The 10,246-nt window shown below is 39.3% G+C and overlaps 1 protein-coding gene across 2 annotated transcripts in view; it reads right to left on the reverse strand.

Annotated features, from left to right (window-relative positions):
- Positions 1-1,113: 1,113 nt before the first annotated feature.
- The window catches only part of CD53 (CD53 molecule), a 14,500-nt gene continuing 5,367 nt past the window's right edge, over positions 1,114-10,246 (reverse strand). Inside the window, exons 5-7 of one of the 2 annotated variants that reach the window (XM_024119862.2) lie at positions 3,956-4,036; positions 2,823-2,906; positions 1,114-1,968 (exon numbers count right to left, since the gene is read on the reverse strand). In XM_024119862.2, the coding sequence (XP_023975630.1) occupies positions 1,897-1,968; positions 2,823-2,906; positions 3,956-4,036 (237 nt within the window). In that variant the 3' untranslated portion in view covers positions 1,114-1,896. The remainder of the gene's footprint in view (positions 1,969-2,822; positions 2,907-3,955; positions 4,037-10,246) is intronic. The other variant, XM_028488102.2, reaches the window with a different exon arrangement.

Raw genomic sequence — 10,246 nt, forward strand, 5'->3', positions numbered from 1 at the left:
GTAAGAAATGAAATGGGGAGAGTGGATGAATTAGGTATTTTGTAGCTGAATCCTTAGAACTTTATGACTGACTGGATATTGGGAGTGAAGGGCAGGCTAGAGTTAGGACAAAGCCCAGGTTTCTGGCTAGGGCAACCAGAAGGTGGTCTTATCACTCACTGATATGGGGGAACAAAGAAGAGAAACAGGCTTGGAAGATACAATAAGTTTTATTTTGTGCATGTTGAATGTGAGACATGTTTGATACTTGTGATAATCATGAGAATGTCTCCTCTGCTCCTTTGCCTCAGGAAAGTGCAAAAGACATAGATTTCCCTATAAACTACTATGAATTTGACCAATTTTCCTAAAAGGAAGTTGAAGATCCTACACAAATCTTTGAGAATAGAAACCAATTCTGTCACCCCTTTCTTTAACTTCTCTACATTTGACTCTGTATTAGATGTGGTCTGATCTTTTACTTTCAAAGTATGGTTATCATATAGACAATTAAATTTAGCTTCTCCTGACCCAACAAACATGGTGTAGTTGACCACCTCTAAGATAGCCCCCAGTGATCTCCACCCCATAGTATCTACACACTTGTGTAATTTCCTCCCCTTGAGTGTGAACTTTTCAACTTACTTCTAAGGAATAGTATACAGAAGGACTGATGTGATGGCACTTCTGAGTTAGGTTACAAAAGGAGTGTATGGCTTGTTTTGGGTGCTGTATTTCATGCTGTCTCTTGAATACCTTGCTATGGGGAGAATCAGCCTCCATGTCATAAGGCAGTGCTATGGAAAGGTGCATGTGGCAAAGAACTGATGCCTATCAGGAGCCATATGAGAACTTGGAAGTGTATCCTCTTCTAGTTGAGATTTGAGATGACAGCAGCTGACATCTTGATTGTAGTCATGTGAGAGATCACGAGCCAGAATCACCCAATAAAGCTGCTCCTAGATTCATGATCAACAAAAACTGTCAGATAATAAATGTTCATTGTTCTCAGCAACAAGTTTTGGAGTAATTCATTATGCAGCAATAGATAACTAATATCCCTAACTTGCTGGCAGGGCAATCAGGCTGAGTCATGGAAATTATATTTGAGACAAAGGAGTGAGAATGTAGTGATTGACAGAGCATAAGCTATTTTACTTATTGAAGAATTAAAATAGTACATTAACAAAACCTTATCTGAAAGAGAAATAACACCAGAACTCTTTTGAATGTGATTATCATCTAAACCACCAGAAATACCTATGCTGCTGAATTCCTTCATAGTTATGTAAAGCAAAGGCTAAGAGATTGGCTGGAATCAGGATGTGAGTCATTGGATAGTTTATTTTGGAAAGACTTAGATGAATCAATAAGACCCTTTAATAAAATTGAAATGAAACTTAACCTCTGGAGAAAGGGTACTCTGTCATTCCTGTAGCCAAGGCGCCCAGTCAAAAGGAAACAGAGGATTGTGACAATGATCCAGTGAACCTGGCCCCAGAGCTCCCTTAAGCTTATCTCTTGGTTGACTTTGGAGAATGGACTGGGCATGATTTAGAGGCCAGAGACTTGTTTGACAATGGGAAGATGAAAAAACTCAAGCTGCAGACCCATCCTTTGATCTTGAGCCATTAGTACCACAGGTTCTCTTGGACTTTCATGTCTGACAAATGCTCAGTTATTAATGAGTGACAAGGCTGCTGCCATGAATGGTAAAGGATTGTCTTGCTATCTGAGATGGGAAGTGCCTGACCAACACCCTCTTCTCTGGTTGTATGAGACAGGGACTCAACAGGGAAGAGATAGGAGGGGGACAAAGACATCAGTTCAGGAGGTGGTCATTTAGGGCTTCATGTTACAAGTGGTTTTGGATTTCCAATGATGAAACAAGTCTCTCCAGCACAAGGCAGCTGCAGGTCATAATCCTAGGACCTGGCTGGTTTTGTCAATCTGGCAGTTCAACGTCAGTGCAAACGACATCCCCAATACCTGAGGAAAGAGTTGGGAAAATGTGAGGTCTTTACAGGTGGAAACATCTCACCCACGGTCCCTGGGATCAGTCCCAGAGAAAAAGAAATTGTCCATCACACTGAGACTACCCTTCCTACTATCACTTCTAATTCTTTCTCAGGAGTTTTCTCCTTTAGCTTTAGAATGGCAGTGGGGAGACAAGTGGGGGTAATGATGGCAAGACAGTAGAGTATAAAGTGTTGGGACATATTTTGTCTCCTTAAGAAATCACAGAACTTCTGCTGCTGGTATAATCAAGCTCTGCACAGGTCAACACTTTGTTCAGTGAGTGATCTCTACCCTTGCCTTAGGCCTGCTTGGTTTCCAAGCAGAGAAAAGTCATTTCTCTCTGAGCTTCTTGATTAGGTCTTAGCTAATCTGTGATACACTCAAGACACTTGGGTATAAAAATGGTAGAAATATCACATAATAAAAAAAACAAAAAACTACCCCCCATTCACCCCTGACTTGTCAAACTAAGCAGAGAAGCAATGAGTAAATTGATTATAGTTTTCATCACCAACTCCTGCTTAGCACACAAGGCCAATTTTTCAAGCAGAATGCTTTATTCATCACAGGTTTTTCCAGACCAGCTCTGTGAAGGACCAAAGTAAGGTTCTGCTTGGTGGCTTTTAATTTGACAATGAAACACTCATTTCCCTTAGGGATAAATTGACCAGATAGATCTTACAGCATATTTTCTGTATGCCTTAAACTGGTAATAACATTTTCTACTTGACTGGGGGAGCTCATATTTATGTACCTGGTACCATTCTAAAAATTACATGACATCTCATTTAATCCTCAAAGTAGTCCTCTGGTTAAGCTCTTACCTGGATCACACATACACAGATAGTGATGATTCCAATATACAGGAAATTGGAGTGAAACCACAGTTTTGCTTTTACATAGCAACCCTAGAAAAAATTACAAGTACAAATGACACTACTATATTACTCAACTTTATCAGGAGGCTTATTTGGGAAGATAGTTTGTATTTTGCCTTATGCCAAGAGACTTAGGCCAGGCATTATATTTTTATTTTTTTATATGGATGAAGAAATGGGCATAAAATAGAAAATATTAAACTAGAGATTTTTCTGGTATTGTTATCATTACAGTGTCATCTAAAGTAGAAGTCTTAGATCTTTACACACTGAGTTAAACTAGATCCTAAGAGGCAGGTCAACAACATATGTCTTTGTGTTTTTTGAATATTCATTAGTGTCTTGGGATTGACAAATGAGAATATAGGCTATGCAATCCTAGGACTGGTTGCATTTCAGCTTCTGCTTCAAAAGCCAATAAACATATAATAGGCCTGCCAAGCTGCAGGGCAGTTTCTGGTTGGTAGGTGTCCCAGTCTTTCTTCACAGACCCTCCCAAATTCCAGAGATTTCCAAACAACCTCAAGTGAGTAACATGGGGTAACAGGACCTTAGGGACTTAGTCTAGTTGAAAGTTGATTTGGACTTCTTCTCTGGGTCTAGTCAGAAGTTCCATCAACTCTCTCTTCCCCAACTCCTCACTCCTTCACTTATGATTCATTCTGCTAAAGGGTTGGATGCTGCCATCTCCAAGGAAGGAGAGCAGGGAAACAGGTAGAGAGAGAAGCTTTTCTGCTTCAACCTTACAATTTCACTTTCAACCATAAGAAGACCTAATTCTTGCTCAAGAAAAATCTAGACATAGTCTTCTGCCACTATCACATAAAATTTCCCCTCTAATGTAATAGTTTAGAGTAGCAAGATTCTTCATGGCATCTCTAATCTAGATGAACTTATTCTTTTTTTTGTTTGTTTTTCTTATTTGTCTAGTTATATGGGTTGTTTCCCTGGTCTCTCTTTTGTTTAAGCTTTCCTGTTTCTGGCTGGGAGGACTAGGTCCTGTATGACTGGAGTTTCTAAGGTAATTAAAAGTTTAACCACAGTGGCCAGTAGCAGAAAAGGTTCTAAAAATAAATTACCTTAACTTGTGGGTCTGAGGGGCAAGATGCTGGTGGGCTGCCCGTCCAATCACTCGTGCCATTTACACCACAACATTGCAGCTGAAAACCAAACCCCAAACAAGTGATGGTTAGTAAGGTAAGAGAAAGAAAACCATGGGCCTTGGAGAAACGGTAGGCTCTTCAGATCTGACTCTGTAGCAGAAAATCCAGAGTTGGCCTGACTACTATGGCTCCTTAGAACTAAGTACTTTCAAACCTGTGATACCATTTCCTTCACAATAAACTTTTTGAAGTAGAGAGGGCATATTTAATTTATTCACATTTTACAAATAAAAAATTAGGCACACAGGAGACTTTATAATGGAGGGATCAGGCTGACCACACCTAGACCCATTGTATGGCTGTTAGCATAGCTGATGCTATCTTGGGCCCTTACAGTTTCTCCTATCCTACCACTGACCCTACCCAGGGTACAGTAAATCACTTCTATGTCATAAAGAGCTTTGTAATTAATAGATATTGTGGCCTCTATGCTCTGTTATTCCTCAAACAATGATGATAACCTTTTCTGATGTACTCCCAGTGCCCACAAGACTAGTTACCATCCATTCTGACTTAGGAATGTAAGTCCTGTTTCCAAGCATATACCTCCATACCCTAAGCTAACTATAAAATTGTCCCAACAGCTCCTTGGCAGGGTGGAGTGTAGTTGCGAATGCTTCCTGATCGTTGTTCTCCAGATCCTAATACTACCCTGTGAATAAGTTACCCTATAATAAACTGATCCAGTGATTATATGGAGCTGCCTGCCTTGTGTTTTGGTCTCAAGATGCCTCCTCAGTTCACTGGGCACTTTTCATTCCCTCCATCCTTGGACAATTGGCAAGCCAGGCAGGAAACTGAAAATAATGCAGAAATGGGTGAAGGGGTCAAACAGGGAAAAGCTTGTTGTCTGTGGGGGAAATCCCAGGCTGGCCAGCCATTTCCATGTGCGGTGATCTGGCTATATTTATGGAACACCTCAGGCTGGTGCAAGAGTAGAGGGATACACTGAAAACACCAAAGGGCATACTAGATGTATTAACTGAAGAGGTAGCAAAGCAAAATTGGGGTGAAAAAAAAGTGAGCAAGCTATTGCAGCTGTTGCATGGCCTTTGTTATGCACTCTAAATATTAGCACAGAAAAGGAATTACAGTTCACCTGGGAACTAGAGAAGACTAAAGAGGCGCTGGCACTAGAGAGGACTGTCTGGATGGCATGTACTGCAACTTAGGACATTATGTCAAAGAAAATACAACAAGAAGAAGAACATATGGAAGTGATGGAATGTAAGATGACTAATCTTGACTTAGGAATGCACGTCCTGTTTCCAAGTATCTACCCCCATACCCTAGGTTACCTATAAGACCATCCCAATGGCCCCTTGGCAGTGTGGAATGCATCTGCAAATGCCTCCAAATCATCTGCCCACTCCCAATCCCACTCTGTAAGTTACCCTATAATAAGCTGATCCATTGATTATATGGAGCTGCATGCCTCGCTTTTTGGTCTCAAGACCTTCTCAGTTCATTGGGCAGTTTTTCTTCCCTCTGTCCTCCGACACTCACCAACAAGTCTTAAGATCACAAAAAGTAGGACAATCAGATATTCTGTGCCTGCTTACGTGATGCTGTAGGAAATATCTATGTTAGTCTCACCACAAATGGAACCTTTATCAAGTCTCCAGATTTACAAGTATGGGAGACAGAGACTCCCTGATGCTAAAATATTTTGAGAAGCAAATAGCCAAATCCAGAAATTGGGGGATTCTATAGGACAAACAACCTAATTTCTTTCCACAAGTGAATAGCATGAACACAGAGAGATACTATCAAAGATTAAAAGAGATTTAGAGACATATTATCCAAATATAATATGTGGACCTCGTTTGGATCTTGGTTGGAAGAAACCAATTAAAAATAATATTTTTAGGTAAATGATTATAGACATTTATTAATGATATTAAAAAATTATTGTAAAATTTTAGGTGTAAAAAAGACCTTATTTTACAAGAAGATTAAACAACACACTTCTAAATAACACATGATCAGAGAAGAAATCTCAAGAGAAATTTTAAAATATTGGAAAACGTATATAAAAATGAAAACACACGTGAAAACACAACTTATAAAAATATATGGGATGCAGCAAAAGCAGTGCTTAGAGGGAAATTTATATACTGAATAAAAATATTAGAAAAGAAGAAAGATAAAAAAATCAATAATCTCAGTGTATATCTTAGAAAACTAGAAAAAGAAAAGCAAATTAAGTTGAAAGTAAGAAGAAAAATAGATGAGAATTAAAGCAGAAATCAATGAAATTGAAAACAGGAAATCAATAGAGAAAATCATCAAAATTAAAAGGTGGCTTGGAAAGACTGATCAAGATGGTGGAGTATGAGGACGTGAAGCTCACCTCCCCCTATGAACACATCAAAAATACATCTACATGTGGAAAAATTCTCACTGAAAACTCACTAAAAACTGGCAGAAGGACTCCTGTACAACCAAGTCAGTAAAAAAAATACACATATAATTGGGTAGGAAGGGAAAAAAAGTGATTAGGTCAGGACCTGTGCCCCTGGGAGGGAACTCAGAGTGAAAGGGAGAATGCATGGGTGAGATACTGACCCTGGGGAGTGAGTGGTGAGAACCACAAATTTGGAACCCCAGTCGTGGGGTCCTATGCTTGGGAGAAAAGGTGCCTTGTCTGACTGAAGTACTGATTGGATCAACAGGAGGGCTGTGGAAGCCTGGACTCCACTTGTGAGCAGTGCATGCATGCTGGCTTGCCTCCAAGGCAGAGTGGAGAGATGTTTGCTTTAGCAGCTGCCAGATTTCTTGCAACCTCCTACTCACATGCCCTAACCCAAGCCAAGCAAACGTTCTGGCCCCACTCATTCCATGTCACAGTGCAGCACTTGATCTGGGGTGGCCATGACCAAGGAGAAGATGTAAACCGTGGGACACAGAGGTGATCCAGTATCGGGGCAGAGCCTGGGTGGGGCAACAGCTGCCATTGTTGGTGTTTACTCAAGCAGTGCATCAGAAACATCCTAGATGGAGGCTGTTCCACCACCTTCCCCACGCCCGCCATACACTGAGAGTCCATGCGGACCCCATCTCCTCTGAGGTGTGGCTCCACAACAGGGCAGGGGAGGCAGAGGCTGGGGGCAGTGATTGGTTGTGAGGGACAAGGGGATTTGCACCACGGCTGCTTCTGAGCAGAAGGAGGGAAACAATTGCAGGTGTCTGTGAAGCAGCACATCAAAGACAGCTCAGATGTCTGTCTTCAGCTGACATGAGCCAAGAGCCCACAGGGCTCCCACTTGCTTCAGCACTTCCCCTTTCTGGGTCAAGGGTCCCAGTGCAGGCAGAGGGGAAAACACATACTTAAAGGGAACAGAGCCAGTTCAGGTCTGACTCTCAGGGCTTTGGCTCCAGCAACTTGGATCAGACCCTGCCACTGATAGGACAGTGATGATCACTGATCAGAGGGGAAGTTCTGCCTTACATCTGGCTCTAGATCTAGCCCTTCCATCTCTAGTCCCATTCCCCACCAAGGTGGATAGCTGTCAGCACACACTAAGGAAAGACATGACTTGCATCCACATCAGATCCAGCTCTCCCACCAAAGGCTCTGGGCATGCATAGTCTATACAGGGACACTCCCACATAAAAACACTCCTTCAAGACTGCAGTAGGTAACTCTTTCACCTAAATTCATAGAGGCAGAGAAAGTTAAGCAAAATGAAAATGCAGGGAACCTGCTCTCAACTGAAAGAGCAAAAGAAAACCCCGGAATAAATAAATAATGCAATAGAAATAATTTACAGATAAAGAATTCAAAATATTGGTGATAAAAATGTTAACTGAATTAGGGAAAATAAGAGATGTACACAGTGAAAACTTTAGAGGGGAACACAAAAATATAAAAAAGAAAGAAAGAAAGAGTATACAGAATGGGAAGGAAGACATAAAACTGTTTTTGTTCACAAGTGATATGATCCTCTATGAAGAGAATCTGAAAGAATTGACATAAAAAATTCCTGGGACTAACAAGCAATTATAACAAGGTTGCAGAACATAAAGTTAATATACAAAAGTCAATTGCTTTCCTATATTACAACAATGAATAAATGGAATTTGAAATTAAAAACACAATACCATTTACACTAGCATCTCCCAATACTTATGTATTCAATATAAATCTAACAAAATATGTACAAGATCTGTATGAGGAAAAAATTCATAAAACTCTGATGAACAAAATCAAAGAAGAACCAAATAAATGGGGAGATATGCCATGTTCGTGGATAGGAAGACTCAATGTTAAGGTATTAGTTCTTCCCAACTTGATCTATAGATTCAGTGTTACCCCAATCAAAATCCCAGCCAGTTATTTTATGGATATGAACCACTGATTCTAAAGTTTATATAGAGAGGCAAAAGACTCAGAATAGTCAATACAATATTGAAGAAAAAGAACAAAGTTGGAGGACTGATGTTACCCAGCTTCAAGACTTACTATAAAGCTACAGTAATCAAGACAGTATGGTATTGGTGAAAGAATAGACAAATAGATTTAGAGAGCCCAGAAACAAGCCTGCAAAAATATAGTCAAATGATCTTTGACAAAGGAGCAAAGGCAATACAATGGAAAAAAGATAGTCTTTTTAACAAATGGTGCTGGAACAACTGGACATTCTCATGCAAAAAAAAAAAAAAAGAAAGAAAGAAAGAAAAAAAATCTAGACTGAAACCTTACACCCTTCACAAAAATTAACTCCAAATAGATCATAGACCTAAAAGTAAAACACAAAACTATAAAAATCCTAGAAGATAATATAGGAGAAAACCTACCTGACCTTGGTTATGATGATATATTTTTAGAAACAACACCAAAGGTATGACCCATGAAAGAAATAATTGGTAAGCTGGACTCAGTTAAAATTAAAAACTTATATTCTGCAAAAGACAATATCAGGAGAATTAAAAGACTGGGAGAAAATATTTGCAAAAGACACATCTGATAAAGGATTGTTGCCTAAATGTTAAAAAAAAAAACCCTCTTAAAACTCAATAATAAGAAAACAACCAACCTGATTAAAAAATGAACCAATGACCTTAACAGACACCTCACCACAGAAGATATACAGATGGCAAATAAACATATGAAAATCCACATCATATGTCATCAAGGAAATGAAAATTAAAACAATGAGCTACCAGTACACACCTATGAAGGTGGTCAAAATCTGGAACACTGACACTAAATACTCATGAGATGGGGAGCAACAGGAACACCCATATATTGCTGGTGGGAATGAGAAATGGTACAGATGCTTTGGAAGACCATTTGGAGGTTTTTAACAAATTATACATACTTTCACCAAATGAACCAGCAATCATGTTCCTTGGTGTTTATCCAAAGGAGTTGAAAAGTTATGTCCACAGAAAAAAAACTGATCATGGATGATTATAGCAGCTTTATTCATAATTGCCAAAACTTGGAAGCAACCAAGATGTCCTTCAATAGGTGAATGAATAAGTAAACTGTGGTATATCCAGAAAATGGAATATTAACACTAAAAGTAAATGAGCTATCAAGCCATGAAAAGACATGGAAGGATCTTAAAAGTATATTAGTAAGTGGAAGAAGCCAGCTTGAAATGATTATATACAGTATGACTTCAACTATACGACATTCTGGAAAGGCAAAACTATGGAGACAATAAAAAGATCATTGGTTGCCAAGGATGGGGGTAGGAGGAGGTATAAATAGGCAGAGCACAGAGGATTTTTAGGGTAGGGAAACTACTCTGTATGATATTATAATGATGCACATATGTCATTATAAATTTGTTCAAATGCATAGAATGTGCAACACCAAGAGTGAACCCTAATGTTAACTATGGACTTTGGGTGATAATTATGTGTCAATGTAGGCTCATCCTTCATTTAAAACAATGTACCATTCTGGTGAGTGATGTTAATAATGGGGGAGGCTATGCATTTGTGGGAGTATATGGGAAATCTCTGTACCTCCCTCTCAGTTCTGTTGTAAACCTAAAACTGCTCTAAAAAAAATAAAGTGTTTCTACTGGGCATATACCCTGAGAAAACCATAATTCAAAAAGAGTCATATACCAAAATGTTCATTGCAGCTCTATTTACAATAGCCAGGACATGGAAGCAACTTAACTGTCCATCAACAGATGAATGGATAAAGAAGATGTGGCACATATATACAATGGAATATTACTCAGC

This window comes from Physeter macrocephalus, chromosome 4 (assembly GCF_002837175.3).
Source record: "Physeter macrocephalus isolate SW-GA chromosome 4, ASM283717v5, whole genome shotgun sequence".
Lineage (NCBI taxonomy): Eukaryota > Metazoa > Chordata > Mammalia > Artiodactyla > Physeteridae > Physeter > Physeter macrocephalus.